The 27,934-nt window shown below is 42.7% G+C and overlaps 2 protein-coding genes across 2 annotated transcripts in view; one reads left to right on the top strand and one right to left on the bottom strand.

Annotated features, from left to right (window-relative positions):
- The window catches only part of pde1ca (phosphodiesterase 1C, calmodulin-dependent a), a 134,342-nt gene extending 123,783 nt beyond the window's left edge, over window positions 1-10,559 (top strand). Inside the window, exons 14-17 of the mRNA XM_076721407.1 lie at window positions 1,148-1,268; window positions 2,471-2,634; window positions 6,856-7,161; window positions 9,922-10,559. Coding sequence (XP_076577522.1) covers window positions 1,148-1,268; window positions 2,471-2,634; window positions 6,856-7,161; window positions 9,922-10,082 — 752 coding nt within the window. The 3' untranslated portion in view covers window positions 10,083-10,559. The remainder of the gene's footprint in view (window positions 1-1,147; window positions 1,269-2,470; window positions 2,635-6,855; window positions 7,162-9,921) is intronic.
- A 7,299-nt stretch (window positions 10,560-17,858) lies between these two features.
- Window positions 17,859-21,356, bottom strand: ppp1r17 (protein phosphatase 1 regulatory subunit 17). The gene is made up of 4 exons (XM_076721356.1): window positions 21,340-21,356; window positions 20,486-20,576; window positions 19,432-19,584; window positions 17,859-17,984 (listed from the first exon to the last, which is right to left on the bottom strand). The coding sequence occupies exons 2-4, from the start codon at window positions 20,553-20,555 to the stop codon at window positions 17,914-17,916; spliced, it is 294 nt and encodes a 97-aa protein (XP_076577471.1). The 5' UTR covers window positions 20,556-20,576; window positions 21,340-21,356; the 3' UTR covers window positions 17,859-17,913.
- Window positions 21,357-27,934: the final 6,578 nt, after the last annotated feature.

The raw sequence follows: 27,934 nt of genomic DNA, 5'->3' as shown, positions 1-27,934 counted from the left end.
CCTTACAACTTCCGCAAAAAAAACCAAGGGCTCTTGAGCCTCTTTTCTCACAGCTTCTCTGCGCCCCCCTTGCTCTTTTGTGGTTTAGGCCTATCCATTTTCACAGATGGACACTCACTTCTCTCTAACTCCGATCAAACTCCAATGGCAAAATTTGATAACCCTGCCTGGAGGGGAGCGCGATGGGCCAACCAATGGGCCGCATTTCATGTCTCAAATACCTTCGCGGCTGATAAAAAAAATATTTAGAACTTTTTTTTTTTTTTATTAAATGACAGCCCCAGCACAAAAATGTGCGTCAGCCCACCGGGCATTGCCCAGTAGGCCCGATGGCCTGTCCATGCCTGCTCTCTCTAGAGAGATTGTTTGATTGCATTGCCAATAGCTCTCTGGAGACATTGATTTTTTCATTCAGATTGCCTGAGTTATATACATCAGTCCATGCTGCAGGTTTGGCACAGTATTTGTATTTGCTGATGGAGCTAATGACCTTATCCGTGTATGTGCTAATGTTGTTGTCCTGAAACACATGCCAGTCTGTTGCATCTGAGGCAGTAACATAGGGCTGAGTCTGATTGGTTCAAACAGCCCTGAATGGACTGTGTCATCTATGTGACTTTAGTTTCCGCCTATAGGCATGCAGAAGCAGAACTGAGATGTGATCTGATTTTCCGAAGGAGGGGAGAGAGGGGCCTTAGATCCTTCCCAGAAAGGAGCATAAGCATGGTTGAGAGTGTGTAGCACAGCTGGTGTGTTCACTTGGCATAACAATGACCACAGCCTTAACATTTAGGAGTAGTAGAGGACCAAAAATGTGCATAATAATAATAACAATAATAATAAAGATTAGAAGAACAGTTGTTGATTCGAACAACAATTGTGCTGTGGCACAGCATTTACAGTAATAAAAATTTGAAGAACATTGTGAATGCTGAAAGCTTCAAGATTCCCTGAAATGAAAACACAAAAATTGGAATGATAGTGCAAATTTGTGGGTTATATGATAAACACTCAAGATTCATACAGTTTTATTCTCATCTCATACTACCAATGTAGCCTGAGAATATCTAATGATTTCCAGGTCTTTACAAAACAAGCAGAGGGTACAAAGTGAATGACAATTTGGCATGGTTCCTGTTTCCTGCAGGATTTATTGACTTCATTGTGGAGCCAACATTCACCGTGTTGACAGAAATGATTGAGAAGATTGTGACACCACTGATTGAGGAGGCTTCTCACTCTGGACTGGCTGGCTTTAGACGCTCTAGGTGACACACATAAGATACTCATGTCCTGACATGCCTGACACTCATTTTGTTAGATAATACTGACTTCATCTTGAAATATGACACAAATCCCACCTGATACATCTGTTTTCTGCGTTTCTATGACAATGTTGCCTATGATTCAATCACAAAGTCACTTTGTCATTTTTGTCATTGTTGGTATATTATGGAACTGTATTATTGGTCAAAACACAGTGGCATACCTGCAAAATCTGTAATGTCACATTGTCATCCTCTGCCACTCTACACCTTGACGATAACATTATGTCCATGCATGAAGAAGTCAGTCTGTAATTAGGGTGAGCCAGTTCCATTATTAAAGGCCCTGCATACCATCACAATTGATTGACTTATCTTGTGTCATTATAGTTCTTCTCAGAACTGCGTGATCATGTACATAACTGTTACAGCTGTTAGTGTGGGAATAATTATACTCTTAACTTTCTTAATGATACTTTGAGTTTCGCTTGACTGTTCAGTATAAAGACTAGTATATAGTACAGTAGTATTAGATTATGGTATGTAGTATGGAACTCTAACATATCAAAAACACCTGCAGATTGCCATTTTTAAAATGATCTTGACACGTATTAGAGTTGAAAATCTGAAAGGCATCTATGTCATTTCCATAACACAAAAACATAAAATATTTGTGTATAATTTTGACACTAGACATCAGTGTAGGGTCATGAGATGAGGAGTGAACGACACCACTGACTTTTTACAAAGAAGCAGCTGTCATAACTTTGCTAAACTTGTGAATTAGAAATTATGATTACATAGACAATTTATTTATTTAAACAACAGTTGTAAACGTATGTACAGTGGACTATTTGTATTTGAGCTAGTAAAGAAATACGGCTACCATTGTTGATGGAACAATATTGTTCTTAAGAGCCCTTTAAATAACACAAAACTACAAACAACAGGACATAACCCCTTCTCCATTTGATGTGTGTAACTTCAGCACAACATGGCTACATTGTAAACAACTTTGCAGTGATAACTGAAGCCAGAAGATCATCACATGACCAACTTCCTTATTTAAAACAATGACTGACACATCTTTGCCCATTACACAGTTTCACAAATTAAACAGTTGAATTACACATACATTTGTATGACTGCATGAATTTATGTATATATGTTTATGATGTGCACATACATGTCTACACTGTCCACAGTGTCAACAGTATTGGTGGCAGTGATGGAAAGCATTCCAGTATGAAGAGTACAGGCTCAAACGACAGCTGCTGTTGGGCCACAGTGGACTTCAAGAGCTTCAAGGTCACATGGAACCAAGAGATTTGTCACAACAAGGAGACATGGAGGGCTCAGGCAGCCAAAGGTAGCCACACTGACCTCTTAACACAGTATGTCTTCACAAAGCTAAAATATTGATCAACATATTGCATTACATACATATATTCAAATAGACACATTTGAATGGATTTATTTGAATAGACCCACATGACAAAAAACCATGATAAAGGGGAAAAAAATCCCCCCTGAAACACTTAGAAATTAAAAGACATTTTTGAGGGTTATCCCAGATGTTTTTATAAGCCTTGTCATATTGGCCTTTTGCCTGATAAAGACCTGACCAGTTTCAAACAAAGACACCATGTTCAAACATAAGGATGTCCATTGGTGCTCTTGGCCCCAGGACACCCTAGGTCATAGGTGATATATATAGTGATAGGCTTTAGAGTCATATCGTTTGACCTGTGGCTGCATGTGTTGAACACTTGCATGAAGAGAGGGGCAGAGCTGTCAACCAATCACCACCTGGTGGTGAGTTGGATCAGATGACAGGGGAGGATGCCACACAGACCTGGTAGGCCCAAATGAGTGGTGAGGGTCTGCTGAGAACACCCGGTGGAAGAACCTGTTAAGTTGGTCTTCAACTCCCACCTCCAGCAGAACTTTGATCATGTTCCAGGGGTGGTAGGGGACATTGAGCCTGAAAGGTCTTGTTCCACTCTGCCATTGTTGAGGTGGCTGATGTTAGCTGTGGCTGCAAGGTTGCTGGGGCTAGTCAGGGCGGTAACCCCCAAACCTGCTGGTACGCACCAGGTGTGAGGGGTGCCATCAGGCTGAAGAAGGAAGCTTACAGGGCATGGTTGACAGAGGCAGCCAACTCTACCTGAAAGCCAAGCAGTGTGTGGCTGTGGTGGGCACAGAGGGTGGGGAACTGCTGACATCAACACGTATTCCTCAGAGTAGGCAGAGTCGAGGGGCTTGGGGAAGGGTCATCTAATCTCTGGGGCAGAAGTCACCGAGATAGTTGAGTAACTCCGGTGGTGGGGCCTCGGGGGTAGATGAGATCCACCCTGAGTATCTCAAGGTTCTGGATGTTGTAGGGCTGTTCCAACTAGAGAGGGATCACATTTCTCAGCCTCCCCAGCAAGGTCTGCACCAAGGTATTGGAGAGGAGAGTCCGATTGACAGTTGAACTGCAGATCAAGGAGGAGCAATGCAGTTTTCTCCCCGGCCATGGAACCATGGACCAGCTCTATACCCTTGTTAGGGTGCTGGAGGGAGCACAGGAGTTTGCCAAACCAGTCCACTTGTGTTTTGTGGATCTAGAGAAGGCCCACGACTGTGTTCCCAGGGGCATCCTGTCGGGGGCCATCCACACCATACTGCCTGATGTGTGTCAGTTGAGTTTGGTCTGCGTAGCCGGTAGTAAGTCAGATCTGTTCCCGGTGAGGGTTGGGCTCCGCCTTGGCTGCCCTTTTTATGGACAGAATTTGTAGGCACAGCCGAGTGGTGGAAGGTGTCGGGCTTCGTGACCTGAGGATCTCATCTCTGCTTTTTGCAGATGATGTGGTCATCTTGGCGTCACATCCAGCTCTTGCTTTGGTGGTTCAATGACACAGCCCATGCACATGAGACATGAATTGTCACATTCTTGGCAAGTAGGACTTAGTCACCTGGGGACCAAACCCTGGAACTTTGAATTCCCGGAGAAGGTGACTTACTGACTGCGCCACTCTGGAGACATGGTAAGACTGTAAGTAAGAAAGTGTGGTCTTTTATTGGATATAATGTAATATTCATTGGCAATGCAATTGTTGTGCCTCCAAAGCACTGAATTGTTTTAATATTGGCATATAATTAATTCTGAAATATCTTTCCATATTGTCATACTGTACTCTTGATCTCTCTCTCCTCTTTTATTGTTATTCCAAATTATTATTTTATGAACTGCCTGAACATTTGGCAATGACCACAGAAAATAGCCAGGCCAAGAAAAGGCAAAAATATATTTTTTTTCAAGAGGAATGGGAAACCAAATTTGTTTTCACAAATGTGAATGACAAGTACATGTGTCTCATATGCGGTGAGAATGTGTCAGTCAGCAAAAGATCTAATATGAAGTGGCACTTCAACAGTGGCTGGTTCAAGTCTTTAAACAGAGAAGGTAAAGGAGCTGACAACAGCACTTTAAAGACAACAGTCTCTGTTGACCAAACCAATGAAGAAGACTGAAGAAATTATGTCTGCTATCTGTACAACTGGCAAGGAGATTGTCTGCGCTGTCTGTGGATGCAAATGGTTTTCCCTCAAGCCTGATGAGTCGGTTGACTCCAGCGATAGCTGGCTGTCTTCGTATAGTGTTTGATACTACTACTTGATACGACTATTTGCAATGCTGTGAAGGACTACTTTGTTAAGAAAAAGATTCCATTTGAAAAGCTGGTGTCTGTGACAACTGATAGAGTACTGGCTATGACAGGGCATCACTGCCATCACTGCCATATTTCCCACTTCAAAGTGGACCCAGACTTTCCTAAATTTCTGAACTACCATTGTGTCATTCACCAACAGGCTGTATGCATGAAGGTTATGGGATTTGATCATGTCATGACACCTGTTGCTAATATTATCAACTCCTGTGGCACTTGAGCAAAGGTCAAGCACCACAGGAGCTTCAAGCTGTTCCTGGAGGAATGTTCTGCTGAGTACAGGGATCTCCTTCTCCACACAGAAAACAGGTGGTTAAGCAGGGGTAAGATACTACGGCACAATTTTCGTTACTGAGTGAAATCAAAGCTCTCAGGTGAAGATAAAAACACAATTCATATGATCAGTGCTGTTAAGTCAAAGCAAAACTGTTATTTTAGTTTCAGCAAAAACAAAACAAAAGCTTTCAGCTCAGTATCAAAGATGTTGGAAAGCCATGCAGGAGCAGCTGATGTTTTGAATGTGCTCAAGCTACCATCCAAGGTGGGCATTTGCCGTAAGTGAGATTTCAGGACAGATGACTGAACTGCTCTATGTAAATCCTGTGGAGAAGGAGATGGAGGTTATAAACCTCCAAAATAATGTCCAGCTGAAATCTCAACAGCATTCACAGCATTTTTATAAGCACCTTCACCAAGCAACCCTGAAAATGTCTGCTTTGTTTGGGTCTACATACTATTGTAAAGCAGTTTTTGTATGTTCAGAACAAGACTGACAGATGAACACTGAAATGACTCCATAGACTCCAGCACACACCTCTCTTGTAGATTCCATGCAATGCCAGTCATCTCACTAACAGTACAGAAAACTGAATGCATGTCAGCTACAGATTATGAAAGGATATGATGTGATACAGTGATATGTGGACAGAGAAAAAGTAAGGATAAGTAAAATATGTAAAAAAAAACAATGTTTTGTTTTATATGGCGTTAATGTGTTGTGAATTCAGTAGTGTGAGTTTGTCAAAAAAATGTGAAAAATGCACAGAAATGCATACAGACAAAAAAGAATTCCCTTGTAGAGCCCAAGAAGAAGGATCCTAACAAATACAATAGGGTTCCAGTAGCTTTTCTTCTTAGACTCCTAAATATTAATATCTATTGCTGAAGTGTTCTAAATAGTGTGTGTGTGTGTGTGTGTGTGTGTGTGTGTGTGTGTGTTGTATGGACATGTATTACTCATGTTGTGGGGATATAAATCTGTTAAATCTGTCTACACAGTCATATTGTGGGGACTTGCCTTCCTTATGGGGACAAAACTCAAGTCCTCATAATGTAAATCGTTAAATTGTAGGGTGAAAGGTTTAGGGTAAGGGATAGTGTTAGTTAAGTAGTGATTATGGTTATGGTAAGGGTAAGTCTTCATCATGAATGTAAGTATATGTAATGTCCCCAAATATGGTAGAAACACAACTCTGTGTGTGTGTGTGTGTGTGTGTGTCTGTGTGTGTGTGTGTGTGTCTGTGTCCATGTATTACTCACATTGTGGGGACAAAAACCTGTTTACACAGTCCCGTTGTGGGGACTCACCTTTCTTGTGGGGACAAAACACAGGTCCCCACAATTGAAATCATTACATTTTAGGGTAAAGACTGAGGATAGGGTTACGGGATAGGTAAGGTTAGGGTAGGTAAAGGTTTAGGAATAGGCAAATAGTGGTTATGGTTATGGTTAGGGTTAGTCTAAGTCACCAGGAAATGAATGTAAGTCTATGCAATGTCCCCACAAGTGATGAAAACCTCACACGTGTGTGTGTGTGTGTGTGTGTGTGTGTGTGTGTGCGCGCGTGTGTGTGCGCGTGTGTGTGCGCATGCTTGTAGACCTGGAGGAAAATCCCAAGAAGGAGGCAGAGGAGGGTGGCAAGGAAGGCAGTGAGTCAGAGGAGGAGAAAGAGTCAAAGAGAACTGTTGACAGACCCAACACAGGAGAGAAGGAGATGAAAAATGTGGAGGGACAGGAGGAGGTGGAGAACAGCAGGCAGCAGAAGGAGCGTCATGTTAAAGAGGAAGAAGGAGACAACAATCCAGGAGGGGCTGCAGGCTCCCTGCTGGGATCACGTCCAAAATACACAGACAAGAAGAAGCATGATGGCTACACAGGGACGCAACAGTGGTATTGTCAGAAAGGTATGCAACTTTTTCACTGGGAGACCTGCTGTGGGAATAATTACACCACAGCTAGCAAAGTTTATTGAATGTTCCTATACAATGTTCCTTATAGCTCTTATCGATTCTGATGTGAAACCAATGGTATTGTTATGGTCCCAGAACATTCTGGGTTAATTTAAATGTACCAGAAAGGTTACTTGTACGTTTCCCATTAATGTTCTTTAGATGTTAAAAAGGTGAGTTTTTATCAATAAGTAAGTCAATAAATAAGTCAACAGTAGTCAAAATTCTTTGATATACAGAAAATTTCAAGTGTGTGGTCAGCAGAGCTGCAGCAGCATGTTCTTCATGGCAAGTTATCTGAGCCTTTAGGTCCATCCAGTCTGTCTTTGCCACACACAGACCAATGTTTCTCTGTGTGTGCCTGTGCTAACCAGAATTCAAAGAGACTCAGATGCATGGATCACACAAAAATCCTTGTCCAAAAAAATGAAAAAGTTTAATTAAGTCAAGGTAAAAGACAAAACACAAAGTCAGCCAGGTAATTATCTGAACTCAAACATCAGGCACTGATAAAACACAACTAAAAAAAACCCACAGGAATATAAAAGCTGGACTGCTAATCTGCAGGCAGAACAAAGACCTGGCAAATGGGTGGTGGATAACTATGGCTGTAAGTACTGAGAGGACTCATTGGAAAGTTGAGAATATGTGATAATAAAACTGGCAGGAAACTGAACATTGAAGGGAAGCAAAACATACAGGATTGCAAAAAGGACAGTTATGACATAATAGAACGGGAAATGCAGTTAACTAGAGTCCATGCATGTCGTCACACAGTCAGGTTAGCGTTTTCCCCTATATCTGGTATTTATGCTATGCTAAGATAACTGGCTGCTGGCTCTAGCCTCTTATTTACAGATATGAGAGTGGTATTGATCATCTTATCTAACTTTTGGCAAGAAAGCATAATAGTATATTTTCCAAAGTGACAAGCTTTTTCTTATAAGAATGGCAGCTGACACACAAATGATGTCATTGGATCCTGATATACCATTTGAATAATCGCTGAAGGTACCCATTGTCTAACGGATGGTGGTAATAGATGCCAACTGCCATAAAACTCAACAGAAGACGGCAGCAACTGGCATTGGTCATCAATACACATTTCTCGTTTACACGTGTTTCTTGACAACACATTTGACTCAATGAAGTCACCTATTGTGAGAGATGTCCAAAAACAACAGACATCAAGCTGCTATTTTCACATTCAGCCACCTACAAAGAAATGTCAAACCCAACACGAGCAGAAAATAGCAGAAAATACTTTAACCTGACAAGTCGCTCTAGACAGCTTGAAGCTGACAATGAGCACACAGAAATGTAGTTCAAGATTTTTTATTTACATCCACATCTAGCAGATAAAAGAAGTACATTTTATACAGGCTCATCCCCTATTGAACTGCTCACTTGCTGTGGGCAGCTGTGGCTTAGGAGGTATAGTGGGTAGTCCATCAATCAGAAGGTGGATCAATACCCAGCTCCTCTTGTCCACACATCAAAGTGTCCTTGGGCATGATACTGAAACCCAAATTGCTCACATTGCTCATTTGTCGTCAGTGCATGGGTAGGTGAATGTGGCATGTGTTGTAAAATGTTTTGAGTCGTCAAAGAAGACTAGAAAAGCCCTATATGAATGCAGTCCATTTGCCATTTGTTAAATGGCGAAACAATTTGAATGAAGAACAACTGCAAGCTCTCTGTATGTTTTTCTCCCAGCATTTCATAAGGCTAAACACACATTCTATGTCCTCTTGTGCTGACTATTTTACTTTATTGAAACTGTTAGGTGTGAGTGTTGGAGGTGCACAGATAATGCAGAGCAATAGAAAATCTGTCAGAAAGGAATTAATGGCAAAGTTGCAGTCAGCTGAATTTTGGGGGCTGATCTTTGGTAAATAAGAAGACATCACAAAAACCAAATTGCAACATTAACATGGACTTCACTGAGGGAATAGATACACTTAAAGCAAGCAGGAAAGCACAACGTCCTCTGAGTATGACTTGTCACATCTCAACATAAAAAAGTACAGTACTGATCTGTCACATACTTGTCTCTCAGCCCTGATTCACATTCACCTGTCAAAAATTACTACAGAGACATTTGACCCAAAGCCAGCTGTTGACCTGTGGATGGAGACAATTAATCTGAAACTCAACCAGGAAATCGTAGGCGCATCTTCATCGTTTGCCTTGCAGGAAGCTGAACCTGAGGACAGCGAGGGAGACACAGAGGACAGCAAGAAAGATGGTGTTTATTAAGACCATGCTATCTATGCTGTCTATATTTTATTTAAATAGCGCCAAATCACAACAGAAGTTGTCTCAGGACTTTTTCCAAATAGAGCTAGAACAGAGCATACGCTTTATCTACAGAGACTCAACAATTCCCTCATAAGCAAGCACTTGGCAACAGTGGCAAGGAAAAACCTCAGGCAGAACAAGGCTCTGGGTGGGCGGCCATCTGCCTCAACTGGTTGTGTTATATCAATTGTACTATTGTGATATTTCCAAATGTTCTCACTGCAATTACAGATACAAAGCTTTTCTACCTGCAACGTTGCTTTTTTAGGAATGATATATACCTCCATCTCAAAGCTATACAAGTTGCAAGAAGTTGTCACAATTAAAATAAGGCTTGATAAAACACATGTACACACACAGCTCAAAGCTCAAAGACTAGAATATGATTTTACTTAAACTTTGGTGTCCCTGCAGATCCTCAGCCTGACTGCCTTCCTATCCAGTACTACAAGAGACCCAGCTACTGTGCGAGCTCCTATCAGCTGGTCAGGTCAAAGGTCACTGAGATGCGGCCCATTGATGCCAGGGGAAAAGCCAGAAGACTGCAGTGCATCTCCCTGCGTCGTCGAAAGTGACCGTCAGTCAAGACACTATCACTTGATAATAAGTTTTTAAACCCTCTATTCCACCTGATCTTTTGCTTGATTCTTGTAAGGTATAGGTCACTGTTAATGCATCACTGTTGCCCTCCATTGGGGATGTCTCTCCCTTTTACCACTGTCAAGGCCTCCTTTGTGTGGATTATTTATTTTGAATCTCTGATAAAAATGTTAAGTAGTTTTGTGATTACACTACAGTATATATTTAAAGACATCTGCATTGTTTCCACTGCTTGTCCTCCTTCTTGTCCAGCTGTGAACATTTGTGTGCTCATAATGTAGTTCTATTAAAGATTTTACAGCTCATTCTCATTGTGTATTTTTGTTTGTTAGGTTTAGGGCTGATAAGACTGACAATGTCACGGCACTGCTGAATTTTCCCTACCAATACTGATATTGATACTGATTTGTCCATACTGATCTCAACTCATCAAGTGGACTGTCGAAATGAAAAGTGAAAGAATGAGATATGGGGGATATCTGACCTGATGATATGGTAACCTGTTGCACATTGCCAGATAGCTGCAACACTGTCAGTAGTGATGATCGTTCAGTGTTTCTGAAAACTAGTCAATCCAAATATTTATGATGTTTTACATTAACATTTAATACTTATTGAACTAATAATAAAATCATAATAATAATCCAATAATCAAAGCAAATTAAATTCAAATTTAAATTCAATAATCCAAGTTGTATTTTCATTTCCAAATATTGTATGGCCGTTCTATGACCATATTAAAATGTAAAAGCTGTTTGAGCTGTTATTTTTGTAGACTTGATCTGTCTTAAAGTGGATATTGTTCAAATGCTAATTTGAATTTAAAATAATATTAAAATGTAAATAAACAATATAGCCAGTTTTCAAACAATTTGAAAATGAAAACAACTTTGTACAGCTGAGCACTGGGGGAACCACTGGGATTATGAGTTGGGAGTAATGTGCTGACTGGAGCAGGAGAGCAACACAGTGTTTGCAAAACCATACGTGCAGTGATAATGCACCAGCTGTATTAATTCTGTCAGGTTAATGTTATGTTAAGAATTATGTAAGAAGGCTCCCAGTCCATTTTATTATAGACGTTATATTTACTAAATATACAGACTAATTATGAATCAATTTAATTTTACCTTCATGAAGAACACAAACTCATTAAGGACTAAGCTTTATTATTGACTCACTGTCTGAAATAATCCAAATTGTTAGGAACATGGTTAACCAAATGGTCACAAACACAGTAACAAAGCTGCTCTCTCCATCCTACTCCTAGACTGTGGGGCTTTTCTGACTTCCTCATGAACTTGTAGCATAATATCCTCACACACACTACACCTGTGCCTTTGTCTTTCTTGTGCACAAAAAAATACAATGTTGGGATATTAGAAGTGCACACACTGTCCATTATACTGTTGTAACTTGTTATGTTAACCATTGACATTGATCAGTGGTAAATCTTGCATTGTTAGAAAATTGCACTTCATTTTAATTGTGACTTAATGGGATGTGGAAGGCATGGATGATGAGCTGCTTTAGTCAGAGTAAATAATGATGTCTTTCTTGGACCATTCGTGCCCCCAAAGAATGTGTTAAGGCAGGCGAAAAACCAAAATCAATGCTGGAGGGAGGAAAACTCAACAGCCAGCTGGTAAGGGAACAAAAAACACCACTGGGGGGAAAATGCACTCAGGCAGACAGAACAAAGAAGACCTCAACTGGAGGAGAACTCAGCTACCGCTGATACGAGAACTAAAAATCACTGTTAGGGAAAAAGGGCTCTCAGGCCGGCACAAAAAATGAACTCACATGAGTAGACGAAGGATGCAGCGAGATAACTAGCAACTGGAGAAGTGTGGCAGGGACCAGGAGATCTGTCCGTGGCAATACACAAGTGACACGTGCCAGAATCATCTGGCACAGGAGTGTGGGAGAAGCCAGCTTAAAAAGGAGTTCTGATGAGCTCAGATTAGCGACAGGTGTGTCCAACTGCCGCTCACCTCAGAGGAGATCGGCCCCACCCCCGCCACACTCCAGCCCTGGAGAGACACAGGGGCACATTTTGCAGATGGTGAAGGAGGGGTTAAGAGTTGTGAATTTGGGTGATCGCTGAGAATCATCTGCCACCAGGGTAGCCACCAAAGCCAACGGAAGAGCCTGCATATCGGTGACTTGGTGATTTGGTCGTCATGAAAGAAAGATCTTTGGGGATAGGGACTGGTGCCATGGCTTTAGCTCTGTTTTGCATGTTTTGTCGAACATGAGGAAAAGAGGAGGCAGTGGAAAGGAGATTCACCTTGAGGGATGTTACTAATGATGTACTTGAGGTAGCCTAGCAGTGAAAGGTGTGAAATGAGTAAGGGAATCTGCAGAATATATTTGTTACGATCCTACAGACCTGTTCTATCTCTAATATGTTTTTTCCTGTTCCCCAGTATTAGTGTTGCCTGTCTGTTCTCTGTCTGTCAGGCTGGGTGTTCACCTACACCCAGTCAGCTCCTCCTCCTCAGGTGCACACCTGATGTGCATGATCCTGGTTAAGGCACGGGATGAAAGGGGAGAGCTCTCTCGTACCTGTGCCGGATTGTCCTGAATCCCTGACGGTGTGTTTGTTCGTGTATTGTGGGTACTACGCTTTGCTATCTCCTCTCCTTGTTGAGTTGCTAATGTTAACTGATTTTTGGACTGCCACTCATAGTGTACTTTTTGTGTTTCAGTGTCTTCTGCCACGTCAGTGCGTGCCTTGCCTTAAACTTGCTTCGTCAGAGCTCCCTTAGTTTCTGCCTCTCCTTTTGAGTGTGCTTTGTGTTAGTTTTGTCCTAACAAAATTCTCAGGCAAAAGCCTAACAATACTAGTTAATTATCATGAATAATGTATTGTTATGAATGATTTTGTTATTATTATCATTATTATTATTGCTTGATTAATTCTTTTTTTCCCCAGTAAGCTGTGATTCTAGGATTAATAGTTAAGGGTGATGCTGAGAATCTCTAAGGATGTGCTGAGACTTTCTGGTTGTCTGAGGAGAGGGGAACTCAATTGTAGCGTGACAATGAGAAGTTATTTAGGAGATGGATGACTTATGGCAGTTTATAGTTGTTGTCGAGATCCAGCAGATTTTGGGGTGATGGATGGTGGGGCAACTGCAGGGGACAGGCTATAGAAAATGGCATAGATTTGTTTATTTGGGGCTTAGAGGCAGTGAGCTGCTGGGAGAAGCAGTGAGAGTGCAAGCTGTAGCTGGATAGGATGGTGTTCAGCACAGATAGCGATTCAGCAAAGAGTAAGCTGCAAAACACAACAGTGGAGCTCGTGATCTAGTGTTCCCCGATAAGTTCCCCGATTGAATTGCTGCAGGCGTCCTGCGGTTTTGAATGCAAATGTGGTATGTATAAAATCTCTCACCACTGAGCCACGCTGCTCGCTCGAGGATAAGAACCTATATTATATTGTTTTTCTTGCACATGTACATAATATAATATACATTTATCACTTGCAATTGTGTGTAATATCATTAGTATCCTTGAAATCCTTGATTTGAGGTGCCAAATCTGTAAATAATGCACTTGAAGGGGCATATTGGCGTATTCAGAATCACACTGGCTATTCATAGTGTCAGTCATCCATGAAATTAACTGTGGTTAGCTCAAACTTTGCATGTGGGAAGAGAAGGAGGACCTTGGTTCGACTCAAACTGTTACTGGCTTCTCTGGTTGTTCGGCTTCATGTGCCAGATTATGATTGGTCGAATGAGGTGTTATTTGGAGTCTGAGACTCCAGAGAGTAACTGGAGGCAAGATAGCAGCCTTTTGCATATATCTTAACTGCGGTGGACTGTCTAAACCTTTGTAGATGTTGCTGGACTGTTTGTCGGAGTGTTATTGATTGGTGTGTCACCGAGAGGCGTAATTGGTGAGTAGCCTCAGTGTTGTGTCAATTTTAAACACAGTTGTTTGTCTGTATTTATTGTGCTTCCTGTTGTGATTGTATCTTGAAGTGGTTTGCGTCAATAAATTCATGGGAATCTAAGATTTCTAATGGTGTATGAGATTAAATAAGATGAGATATAACTTTATTAATCCCTCGCCGGGGAAATTAGGGTGTCACAGACAGCATCAATAGCAGCAGGAATATTTTTTGAAAAAAGGAGACGTGGAAGAGATTAAAAAAAACAAGATATGATATAAAATATCAACTATATATGCATACATTCTGTACAAAAAGGGGGTAGAAAAAATAATATTGGTAATGGAAAAATTTTAAATGACAAAAGTACAAAATTTTGTACTGCTGCACAATACTCCACACTCTAGAGTACAGAGTAGTATAGTTAGTTTAAACGTAGCATTTGTGTTTATAGATGAGAAGAAAATGAACGACAAGGAATGTTTGGATGGCAGGCCGTTAGAATATTACAAGGTTTGGCCGAAGGCGCCACTTTGTATCGCTATTTAGGGAATTGTCTGAGCAGCTGTGCTGACCAGTATAGAGGTAGGAGGAGGGTCAGAAGAGGGAAGGGTGCTGGGATAGAGGGATACATGTGCTCAGGTTCTTTGTGAAGTTTGGGGGGAAAGGGGGGAGAGGATGAAACAGCTTTGAAAAGAGGAGAGCTTGAATAACGTTTGATACGACCTGGCCTTCAGAGAGTGCTGATGTGGAAGAATGGGCTTCTTCATCATCAGTATGGATGTGGCACCAGGAACCTTGAAGTGCTCCAGATGCCTGTGTTTTGTTCCTTCAGCAGTTTGAAAAGTTTGATTTTCATTTCCGAGCAGTGAAAAGGGATGAGGGGTGAGGGATGAGGGATGAGTACGCTGTACATCACAGAGCTTTCACCTGTGGCTGGGAAGAATGAACCTTGGGCGGGTTACTCTGTTACTCTGGAGTTTCTGGTAGGTGAGGAATCAGTGATGTTGGAGTTGTCGGAGGCTGAAAGCCATGAGCGTCTGGAAATATGGTTTGCTGAGTGCAACCGAGTGTGCCAGCGGAGATGACTGAGAAATGGAGGACTTCAGGAGTCTGCTGATCTTAGAACAGATCAGCGTCTGAAGGGTCAAAAATGAGCTCCTGGTCCATGATCTAAAGTGATCTTTGTCACGTATCATGCAAAGACATAGTCAAAGGGGAAATTAATGAATCAGGTGATCTTAAATAATTGTGAGGAAGTGGGATGTGTTCGGGAACAAAGCTGGCTCTGAAGTATTGAATATTATGTACACTGAATAAAAATATAAATGCAACACTTTTGTTTTTGCTCCAATTTTTCATGAGCTGAACTCAAAGATCTAAAACATTTTCTATATACACACACAAAAAAACTTTTCTCTCAAATATTGTTCACAAATCTGTCTAAATCTGTTTTGTGAGCACTTCTCCTTTGCTGAGATAATCCATCCCACCTCACAGGTGTGGCATATCAAGATGCTGATTAGACAGCATGAATATTGTACAGGTGTGCCTTAGGCTGGCCATAATAAAAGGCCACTCTGAAATGTGCAGTTTTGCCTCACTGGAGGGGTCTGGGGGGGTCAGAAAACCAGCCAGTATCTGGTGTGACCACCATTTGCCTCGCGCAGTGCAACACATCTCCTTCGCATAGAGTTGATCAGGTTGTTGATTGTGGCCTGTGGAATGTTGGTCCACTCCTCTTCAATGGCTGTGCGAAGTTGCTGTATATTGGCAGGAACTGGAACACGCTGTCATATACACTGATCCAGAGCATCCCAAACATGCTCAATGGGTGACATGTCTGGTGAGTATGCTGGCCATGCAAGAACTGGGATGTTTTTAGCTACCAGGAATTGTGTACTGATCCTTGCAACATGGGGCCGTGCATTATCATGCTGCAACATGAGGTGATGGTCTTGGATGAATGGCACAACAATTGGCCTCAGTATCTTGTCACGGTATCTCTGTGCATTCAAAATGCCATCAATGAAATGCTCCTGTGTTCGTTGTCCATAACATATGCCTGCCTATACCATTATCCCACCGCCACCAATGGCCCACTCGATCCACTATGTTGACATCAGCAAACCCCTCACCCACACAATGCCACACACGCTGTCTGCCATCTGCTCTGAACAGTGAAAACACCTCTCCACCGTGCCAGACACCATCAAATGTGAGCATTTGCCCACTCAAGTCAATTACAATGACCAACTGCAGTCAGGTCAAGACCCTGATGAGGATGACAAGCGTGCAAATGAGCTTCCCTGAGATGGTTTCTGGCAGTTTGTGCAGAAATTCTTTGGTTATGTAAACTGCAGCAGCTGTCCGGGTGGCTGGTCTCAGATGATCTTGGAGGTGAACATGCTTGATGTGGAGGTCCTGGGCTGGTGTGGTTACATGTGGTCTGTGGTTGTGAGGCCAGTTGGATGTACTGCCAAATTGTCTGAAACACCTTTGGAGACGGCTTATGATACAGAGATGAACATTCAATTGCCAGGCAACAGCTCTGGTGGACATTCCTGCAGTCAGCATGCCAATTGCACCCTCCCTCAAAACTTGCGACATCTGTGGCATTTTGCTGTGTGATAAAACTGAACATTGTAGAGTGGTCTTTTATTGTAGCCAGCCTAAAGCCTGGTTTACGCTTCTGCGTCGCGTCGACGCCGTACCTACGCCGTCGACGCAGACCCCTACGTGGACCCAACGCTGTAGCCTGACGCGCACCTCCAAAAAATCCTGACTACGCGTCGACGCATCGTGACGTAAACGTCGAGGACTGTGATTGGTCCGCTCAGAACTTATTTTCGGTTCAGCCGCAGCCCTGTGGTCGCAGCACAACAACACCGCCATTTTCAAAGTTTCTGTGGTGAGAGCTACAAGAAAAAATGGACCAAGCCGAAGAAAGAATTATCGAGGAGGTACGCAAGTACGACCACCTCTACAACTCCTCTTCGCGGCAGTATAAAGACTGCCAAATGGCCAACAATTTGTGGAGGGAATTCTCGCGAAACACGGGGATCCGACAAGAGCCCCCCGAAACCATAAAAAGACACAGCCACACCCCCCTAGCGGCTTGGTGGTGAATTGCGGAGCAACGCGTTCCCTCGATGCAGAACTATGAATGCTCAGTGACGGCGTAGGGTGTACGCCGTAGGTACGGCGTCGCCGCGACGCAGAAGCGTAAACCAGGCTTTAGGCACGCCTGTGCAATAATCATGCTGTCTAATCAGCATCTTGATATGCCACAAAGGAAATTTTTAAATACTTAAATATAAATACTATGCTAAAATACAGTTAAAATAATTCAGACAATGTTTTAATGTGTTGTTAAGAGACTTATATAAAATATGCCAACATTTCAAACCAAAATTTGCTCACTAAAAAGTATTATGCACTTACTTTTCTCTTCCCATAAAATGCACTTGCACTGATGGATGCCATTTTCCTTAATCAGAAAGAGAAAGGTACCAAAGCCCCACCCCTTCACATGTGGTATTATTGAAAAGCCCTAAATGTTCTCTGTAGATAGCAAAAGGAGTTAATTCAGCAGTATGCAGTGGGTTGGAGATTTTCAGGTTTACAAAAGTCCTCCACCGAGGACAAATTTGAACTACTGGTAGTCAAGAGGATATGTCATGTAGTCATACAATACCTTAAATATGTCTTGTGTGTGTGGCCAGTGAACTTAAGTATCCCTTGATGTCAAAAACATTGTATTTCTTTTCTTTCATTGCTCCTTCGCAGTGAGGAGAATAGAAAAGGAGCAGCAGAGACATGACAATTAAACATTTGGTTAAAGCAACATTTAATGTAAGCATTAAATCATTTATTGACAACAATACACATTTTAAATAAAGGCTTTAATCCGTCACATCCTTTTCCTCATCCTCTAAGTGGACCATCCGCTTCTCTGTCTTTAGCAATCTTACTCCTAAAGAGAAGGAAAACATGAGTTATCAGCTTTAAACCAATAAACCATTTCATTTGGATGTTTTGGCTGGAGAAGCTTTTCTGATTTCAAGGTGAATGCAGCAGGATATGGCTGGGAACAACATAAAAGAAAGTGATATCAAACTATAATTTAGACAATTTGAGTGTTATTTTCTTGGACCTGGCAATCGATTCCAGCCACTATTATGAAAGTTATGACAATTACAAGCCAAGTTTTACCTTAACTGACATACTGTGGGTGTCTGCTAACAATTTTCCTGTGCAATGAGAGATTCTTAACAAACTTTGTGCTGCACTCACTTCTAGTTTGACCTCTAAATAAAATGGTTTAGACAATATGAACAAACTGTTGGTTTGTTTTCAACTTGTCTGATCGCCTGACTGCCGTATTTTTTGATCTGTTCTACTTGTTGCCATTTTGCTGTGTTGCAGAAATTACCTTAGTGGGTACTATGTTATTATAACTGACAGCCCTGTCTAGAAGACTGGATTATTAGAGCCATCATCATGACATCACATGTGACAAGCTGTGGGGAAAATTACATCAGTGAAAATGGAAGGACCCTGTCAGAAAATGGAAGAGACTGAATGAACACTGGAAATAGACAACATCAGTTGTGTGTGAACACCAGACCAAAAACCACTCATCCACCAACATCCACTGGGAGGAGGTCAGATGTCATCGTCCAGGAGTCGGTGGATGGCCCGAGAAAGATCATAGTGAACATTTATATCTGACATCAGAATGCTGTTGTCAGGTAACCAAAGTTCCATCCATAGGTCACATGATGACAACTGAACCATTGTCATTAGCTGATGACAACCATAAGATGCAGTTGGAATGCCCCAGAAAACACTAGTGTGTCGGTGCTGATTTAAGATTACTTTGTCCCATTATCTGTTGCAAGGTCAAAAATGCCCAAATCTTAACCAGCTACTCTGTTTAACCATGGTGAAGAGGATTCTGTAATGTAAACATACAACACTCTTCCCCTGATTTAACAGAGAACTTGTTGTGGCTAAAGCTTAACTGTTGTGATGGCATATCGGAAAATACTCAAATGAATCATATTTGTAATGGTCATCTATGGTTTAGAAGACATTGGAAAGTATTGTCCTGCCAAGAGTGTGAGAGCAGAAAAACCTCATGTGGGTTGTTTTTGTATATGACTATATATATATATATATATATATATATATATATATATAAAATACTGCACATATTTCTGTTAAAATAATCACAAAAATATGATTTTTACAATTCAAAACATGCAATGCATTTTGCAAACATTTTATTGCTTAAGTTCCAGTTCATCAATAAAGAAAATCATTTTTAAGCCTTGTGTGTGTGTGTGTGTGTGTGTGTGTGTGTGTATGTGAGTGTGTGTGTGTGTGTGTGTGTGTGTGTGTGTGTGTGCCGTGCTGACCTGGTATATGTGGAGGAGAGTTGAGGACTGGTGTGTCTTTTCTGCGAGGTTTCTTCAGCTGGTCTTCCTGCTGATTCTCTGCACAAAGAGCCTCCTCTTTACCATCTTTCATCTCTGACTTTCTATCCACCAGGCTCTCCAGAACCTCCTGGTCTGTCACACAGCCAGACAAACGGTTACATTCTCAACCAACTTCAGCATACCTGTCTCCATAGAAAGAGGCTTACAAAAGACCTTAGCTCTGTTTTTGGCTGCATATTTATACCTGTTACATGTGGATGAACTATGATGCAAATAGTTCTAGGTGTTCATTCTGAAGGTTTCTGCCCATGGAATAGCCCAGTCTAGAACATCTAATACTGTCCCATTTGCTAAGATGGCATTACAAAAATGGCATGTTTTTTGTTCTAGAACACAGAGATTATCTGATGTGTTTTGTTCTTTACCAGGTAAAGTCTGATCACAAAACAAACAAAACAACATATTCCCACTTACCACATTGTATCTATGTAAACAGAGAGTTGCTTTTATATTTGGCAGTATGTTGAGACTATAATTCTGAACTGGTTAGTCCACAGATCTCACTATGAAGACTTTTCACACATAACAGCAGATAAAGCCTTTTCAGAATGTCACGCTTTCACCAATGTCACAATCAGGACAAACTCTGATCTTAACAACCATTAATTGTTTTCTGTATTCTATGTTCCATCCTAAACTTTTATAATGTGGATGGTAAGAAAAATCGCAGCCCCTGGCAGAGCTGCAATTTGTTAGTAAGGATTATCATGTTCATTTCTCATTCTAAGAAAGGAGGAATTTATTGGTTAAGAATCATCTTTAAAAACACTGAATAATGTTAATAAATTGCACAATTGGTCAAAGACAAATTTTGAAAATATGAATTACAAAACCAGCACTTTTCAACTGACACATATTGTATACAGCTCTTGCACCTTTGCCTACTTTTTGAGCTTTGCTCATCACATAGGCACAACGTATTACTGTCATATTTTTTTTTTTTTAAAAAAAGGGGGAAGATTGCTGTGCTTACAATGTGTGCTCTCTTGTGTCATCAGTCGATGTTCAGGCTCCAGGGTCGACCGCATACAGCCAGTCGTCATCTCTGAGGCCCTCTGGGCTTTCTACACAGATCATATAACACACATACACACACAGACACAAACACACACACACACACACAAACACACACACACACACACACACGCACACACACACACACACATGCACACAGACACACACACACACACACACACACACACACACACACACACAAACACATACAATCACAATACATTATTCATGAGTGGACCTTTTGACACTAACAAAGCACTTCAGGGTTGTGTGTGTGTGTTTGTGTCAGAGAGAGAGAGAGAGAGAGAGAGAGAGAGAGAGAGAGAGAGAGAGAGAGAGAGAGACTACTTCACTGACAAATCTGCGTCACGTTTGGACAAAACTACATCAAAACAAGCTTTTATCAACCCACCACATTCAAATAGCAATTCTTATACATTCATCATTGCCTTTTAAATCTTTATATCTATATCTTTTTATGGCATGCCTTTTTACCTTTAAACTTTTACCTTGTCCAAATAATGTCATGTTTGTGATAGCATTTTGTCTTGAAAGACTTTTGTTGCTAATCTTATGTGATTTTCCAAATGGACAGGGATGACAGCCAGCATCGTACATAAGAGGAAAACCGAAGGAAACCAAATAACTAAAAAGAGGCAACTATGGTGAAGAATTTGCCTGCAAACAGACAAGAGGAAAATGAAAGAAAAAGAAATCAAAAGCATATAAAGTTTCAGCTAAAAGAAATAAAAAATATAATAAAGACAAAAACCAAGCAGTCATGATAAACAAAGAATTAATGTATGCACTTACCTCAGTCAGCAGTGTCACACAGATAGACTGGAGCAGCGTGACTCTTGGTTATGAAGCTTGGAGGAGGAGCGTCCTCTCTCCTCTTCATCCATTACATATCCCCCCACCCCCCACCCCCCCATGGTATGATGCGTGGTCAAGGATGGGTTCTTAGGAAAGACACATCATGAAAAACATGTGGCAAGTATCTTCTCTGGCAAATTATCATGGTATCCTCTTTCTGTTGGTACCTGATACCTTCAAGGCCAAATTGTGGGGCAGGTTGCAGACACTTGGTCAAAAAAAAAGCCAAGCTGGTCCCAGTTAAGACCCAAAACACGGCTTAATGGACAATTATAGTAGCCAAGAACTGAACTCAGTTAAAGGTACTCAAACTATTCAGTCCAAGGGACTAGAACAACCAAATCTGATTATAGCCCTTGTTTGTACCAATAACATGTAAGTGCATCATTACACGTGGCAAGAATTAAAAAAAAGGCAGCAACATAAGAAATATTTGCTTTTGCATAGACTTGTCAACCATCCTGTTTGTCCCAGGATTCTCCTGTATTTTACTCCTTTCTCTGTTTGTCTTCCTGTCTTCCTGTTTGCTACATTCCCCTCCACTTCCAGTGCAGCAGCTGGCTGTACACATGTACATTAGCTGTAACATTATTGACGAGGAGTCATTCACGGCACCCACCAATAAAACAAAAAGAAGAACTAGAACATGAAAGATGAATGTTAGAGGGATGGAATCCCTGCCAAAAAGGCTAAAAGTGCAAGGATCTCACCAAATGGGACGAGGCTTACCCAACATACTCCCCCAACAACTGCATAAATACCATCTCCCACCCATTTTCATAATCATAATAATCATCATCATAATCATCATCACCAATTTTCTCTATTGCCAGTAGCCTCTCTAAAACTATGTTATATATCATAGTGGGGGAAATAATTCTTGATCCCCCGCTGATTTTGTAAGTTTATCCCCTCACAGAGAAATGGACGGTCTACAATTTTTACGGTAGGTTTATTTTAACAGAAAGAGACAGAATATCAACAAAAAATCCAGAAAAACACATTATATACAGGTTATAAATTAATCTGCATTTGATCAAGTGAAATAAGTATTTGATCCTCAAGTAAAACATGACATGACATGACCTCCTCCTTGAACTGACACCTTACCGTGGTGGAGGAGTTTGAGTACCCGAATGATCCAAGAGGCTATGTTGTCCAGGGCTTAATGCCCCGGGTAGGGTCTCCCAAGGCAAACAGGTTCTAGGTGACGGGTCAGAGTAAGAGCAGTTCAAAAAACCCTTGTGAAAGAAAAAACAATGAGGAAGCTTAAGTCGCCCAGATTGGTGTCACCGGGGCCCCACCCTGGAGCCAGGCCTGGGGTTGGGGCTCGCAGGCGAGCGCCTGGTGGCCGGGGCGCAGCCAGAAGGAGCGACGTGCGGGAAGCTGAGCGGTACCGACTAGAGATAGTCGGACTCACCTCCACACACAGTCTGGGTTCTGGAACCCAACTCCTTGAGAGAGGCTGGACTCTCTTCTACTCTGGAGTTGCCCGCGGTGAGAGGCGGTGGAGTGGGGAGCGGAGGCGGTTCTCCCCGCTGAGCAAGAGGGTTGCTTCCCTGCCCCTTCAGGTTGGGGATATGTCTCTCACTGTTGTTTCGGCCTACGGGCCGAACAGCAGTGTAGAGTACCCGGCCTTCTTGGAGTCCCTAGGAGGGGTACTGGAAAGTGCTCCAACCGGGGACTCCATCGTTCTGCTGGGGGACTTCAATGCTCACGTGGGTAGCGACAGTGATACCTGGAGGGGTGTGACTCGGAGGAACGGCCTCCCCGATCTGAACGCGAGCGGTGTTCTGTTATTGGATTTCTGTGCTAGTCACAGTTTGTCCATAACGAACACCATGTTCAAGCATAAGGATGTCCATCAGTGCACGTGGCACCAGGACACCCTAGGCTGGAGGTCAATGATCGACTTTGTCGTCGTATCATCTGACCTTCGACAGTATGTCTTGGACACTCGGGTGAAGAGAGGGGCTGAGCTGTCAACTGATCACCACCTGGTGGTGAGTTGGATCCGCTGGCAGGGGAGGAAGTGGGACAGACTTGGCAGACCCAAATGTACTGCGAGGGTCTGTTGGGAACGTCTGGCGGAACCCGCTGTCAGGGAGGTCTTCAACTCCCACCTCCGGGAGAGCTTCGACCAGATTCCGAGGGAGGTTGGAGACATCGAGTCCTAATGGACCATGTTCTCCACTTCCATTGTTGATGCAGTCATCCATAGCTGTGGCCGTAAAGTCACCGTGGCGGCAATCCCCAAACCCAGTGGTGGACACCAGAAGTAAGGGATGCCGTCAAGCTGAAGAAGGAGTCCTATCAGGCCTGGTTGGCTCATGGGACTCCTGAGGCAGCTGACGGGTACCGGCAGGCCAAGTGTGCGGCAGCTCGGGCAGTTGTAGAAGCAAAAACTCGGGGAGGCCAGACTGTTGTGGTGGTCCCTCTGTTTAAAAAGGGGGACCGGAGGGTGTGTTTCAACAACCGGGAATCACACTCCTCAGCCTCCCTGGGAAAGTCTGTTCCAGGGTACTGGAGAGGAGAATCCAGCCGATAGTCGAACCTCGGATTCAGGAGGAACAATGCAGTTTTTGTCCTGGCTGTGGAACACTGGACCAGCTCTATACCCTCCACAGGGTGCTTGAGGGTTCATAGGAGTTTGCCTAACCAGTCCACATGTGTTTTGTGGACTTGGAGAAGGCATTCGACCGTGTCCCTTGCGTCATTCTGTGGGAGGTGCTCCGGGAGTATGGGGTTGGAGGCCCTCTGCTGAGGGCTCCTGAGCAGGAGCTTGGTCCACATTGCCGGCAGTAAGTCGGACCTGTTCCCGGTGCATGTTGGACAGGGCTGCCCTTTGTCACCGGTTCTGTTCATTATTTTTATGGACAGAATTTCTAGGCGCAGCCAGGGGCCGGAGGGGGTTCGGTTTGGGAGCCGGCAGATTTTGTCTCTGCTTTTTGTGGATGATGTTGTCTTGTTGGCTCCCTCGAGCCAGGACCTCCAGCATGCACTGGGGTGGTTCGCAGCTGAGTGTGAAGAAGCTGGGATGAGAGTCAGCACCTCCAAGTCCGAGGCCATGGTTCTTGACCGGAAAAAGGTGGCTTGCTCCCTCCAGGTAGGGGGAGAGTTCCTGCCTCAAGTGGAGGAGTTTAAGTATCTTGGGATCTTATTCACAAGTGAGGGAAGAATGGAGCATGAGATTGACAGGCGGATCGGTGCAGCGGCTACAGTACTGTGGTCGCTGTATCGGTCTGCCATGGTGAAGAAGGGGCTGAGCCGAAAGGCGAAACTCTTGACTTACCGTTCAATCTACATTCCTACCCTCACCTATGGTCATGAACTTTGGGTCATGACCGAAAGAACGAGGTCCCGGATACAAGCGGCTGAAATGAGTTTCCTCCGCAGGGTGGCAGGGCGCTCCCTTAGAGATAGGGTGAGGAGCTCTGTCACCCAGGAGGAGCTCAGAGTAGAGTCGCTGCTCCTCCACATCGAGAGGAGTCAGCTGAGGTGGCTCGGGCATCTCTATTGGATGCCCCCTGGACGCCTCCCTAGGGAGGTGTTCCAGGCATGCCCCACCGGGAGGATGCCCCGAGGAAGACCCAGGACACGCTGGCGTGACTATATCACTCAGCTGGCCTGGGAACACCTCGGGATCCCCCCGGATGAGCTGGAGGAAGTGTCCAGGGAGAGAGGGAGAAAATGGATAGATGGATGGATGGCAAAACATGACTTAGTACTTTGTTGAGAAACCCTTGTTGGCATGCACAGAGGTCAGATGTTTCTTGTAGTTGGTCACCAGGTTTGCACACATCTCAGGAGGGATATTGGTCCACTCCTCTTTACAGATCCTCTCCAAATTCTTAAGGTTCCGAGGCTGTCGATTAGGGATGGGAATCAAAAACCAATTCTTGTTGAGAACCGGTTCCCAGTGTTTTAATTCCTTCACATCCCCTGCAAGGATAACGCCACCCTATGGTGGTGGAGCAAGAGAGAGACTCTGCCCCTGCTGTCAAGACTGGCTGAAAGCTTTCTGTGTGTGCAGTGTGTCCACCCCATCTAAGAGGGTATTCTCCACAGCTGGAGACACCATAAGTCCAGAAAGGTCTTTCATGAAAAAGCAGATATACTTATTTTTCTGCGAAAGAATTGTTAATTCTTCATAGTTAATGTTTGAAGAATTGCACAATGCACAGTTCCATTGGACTTGACTTGACTGTATTTGTCACTGGCTGCCGTAGTTTTATTTCTGAGTGCTCAGCTCATATATCGTTTTAAAAAGGAGAATTTTAATTTCTATTAGAAAAATGTTGAACATGTTACTGGACATTCTTGTGTAATTGCCACAGAATAATTTGTTGTATTTTGTTAATTTCTACAGAAGAATATTTATTTAATTATTATTATTATTATTTTATATTTATTTTCAAAATAAATTAATTTTTCTGGGGACCCCCTGGCACCCCATTGAAGAGCCTTAGGCTGTGGCCCTCTTAAGACCTAACTGCTGGGTTTGTAAGGTCATGTTTCTTCTAAACTAAACAAAGTTGATGCTAAGAGAATCAATAAAGAACCGAATCGCTAAGCAGAATGGAAAATGCAATTGGAATCGTAAAAATCTTATCAATTCCTATCCCTACTGTCGACTGGCAACTCGAAGTTTCAGCTCCCTCCACAGATTTTCTATAGGATTAAGGTCTGGAGACTGGCTAGGCCACTCCATGACCCTAATGTTCTTCTTCTTTAGCCACTCCACTCCACAGCCTTGGCCGCATGTTTTGGGTCATTGTCATGCTGGAAGACCCATCCAGCACAACCCATCTTCAATGTTCTTCCTGAGGGAAGGAGGTTCTCTTCCAAGATTCTACGGTAGATGGCCATGTTCATTGGTCCCTCAATGCAGTGAAGTCTTCTTGTACCCTTAGCAGAGAAACAGCCCCCTCCATGCTTGACAGTGGGGATGGTGTTCTTGGGGTCATAGTCAGCATTTCTCTGCCTCCAAACACGGTGAGTGCCAAAGAGCTGTCACAGTCTTACCTGCTGCCATTGTTTCCTCATCTGCAAGACTCTCCAGCTAAATCTTGGACTGATCTCCTGTTGCTGACCCTGCCTGTCTCTAACCACGCCGGTTCTCCTGTTCCCCAGTAACTGCCTTAGCCTTTTGTCCCTGACCACGAGTCTTGCCTTTTGTTTACTGGACATTGTTTGCCTGAGTGTTTGAGACACTGATTGTGGCTGTTAATCTGGTCCTGCATATTCAAGATTAAATAGTAGCTTTACCCATGTTGTGGTGGTTCTGCACTTGGGCCTGAAACCCACTCCATGACAAGAGCTCAATTTTGGTCTCATCTGACCACAGCATTTTCTCCCAAGCCTTATCTGAATTATTCAAGTGTTCATTGGCAAACTTCAGAAGAGCCAGTACATGTGGCTTCTTGAGCAGTGGGACCTTACAGGCACTGCAGGATCTCAATCCATTACGGCAAAGTGTGTTACGTATGGTTTTCTTGGTGACTGTGGTCCCAGCTGCCTTGAGATCATTTACAAGCTCCTCCAGTGTAGTTCTGGGCAGATCCCTCACTTTCCTCATGTCTTCCCTACCCCACAAGGCGAGATCTTGCATGGAGCTCCAGAGCGAGTTTGATTGATGTTTTTTTTGTATTTCTTCCATTTTTCGAATAATCGCACCAAGTGGCTGCTTTATCACCTAGCTTCTTGCTGATGGTCTTGTAGCCCATTCCAGCCTTGTGCGGATCAACAGTCTTGTCACTGATATCCCTGACAGCTCTTTGGTCTTACACATAGTGGTGGAGAGGTTTGAATGGAAGAGACTGATTCTGTGACAGGTGTCTTTTATACTTTTAACGAGTTGAGATTCAGAGAACTTTCTGAAAGTGACAGCACTAATTTGTGTGCCCCATGGGCACTTAACTGGTCTGTGGGGGTCAGAATTCTTGCTGGTTGGTAGGGGATCAAATAATTATTTCGAACAATCAAATACAAATCAATTTATAATCTTTATATAATGTGTTTTTTCGGGATTTTTTGTTGATATTCTGTCTCATTCTGTTAAAAATACACCTCCCATAAAAAATATAGACCGTTCATTTCTTTGTAAGGGGGCAAACTAGCAGGGAATCAAATAATTTCCCCACTGTATATAAAAATTTTTACATTCAATATATTAAGTATTAAAATAAAAACACTGAAATATTTCATATTACATGAGTATGTCACTTTCTAATATGTGAAATGAAGTGAACATGAACATCAGATTCTTTCCAGTCATGTTCTTCCTTTAGCAGATAAGTCATATAAGCTGTCTTTCATACAAATAAAACACTTGATGCTCCAATCAAACCAAAGCCTTTTGTACTCTAGTAATTGGTGCATCCTACTTGGAAGTGAGTGCTGCTCAGTTATTGTTATTGACAGTCTCGATGTGTTTTTAGACAATAAAATTCAGAGAACATGAACATGAACATGAACATGCACACGCACGCGCACACACCCACCCACACACACACACACACACACACAAAAA

This window comes from Chaetodon auriga, chromosome 21, assembly GCF_051107435.1.
Source record: "Chaetodon auriga isolate fChaAug3 chromosome 21, fChaAug3.hap1, whole genome shotgun sequence".
In the NCBI taxonomy this organism is placed as follows: Eukaryota; Metazoa; Chordata; class Actinopteri; order Chaetodontiformes; family Chaetodontidae; genus Chaetodon; species Chaetodon auriga.
The sequence above is the reverse complement of the archived record's forward strand: the minus strand, read 5'-3'. Positions and strand labels throughout refer to the sequence as shown.

Bases quoted from the DNA above. Each gene is read 5' to 3' on its own strand.
- ppp1r17 (XM_076721356.1), bottom strand. From the start codon at position 20,555: ATGACGACTGGCTGTATGCGGTCGACCCTGGAGCCTGAACATCGACTG. The intron at 19,585-20,485 runs GTAAGCACAGCA...GCTGTGTGACAG, and splicing joins GACACAAGAGAGCACACATT to ACCAGGAGGTTCTGGAGAGC. The intron at 17,985-19,431 runs GTCAGCACGGCA...CCTTCTCTTTAG, and splicing joins CTCTCCTCCACATATACCAG to GAGTAAGATTGCTAAAGACA.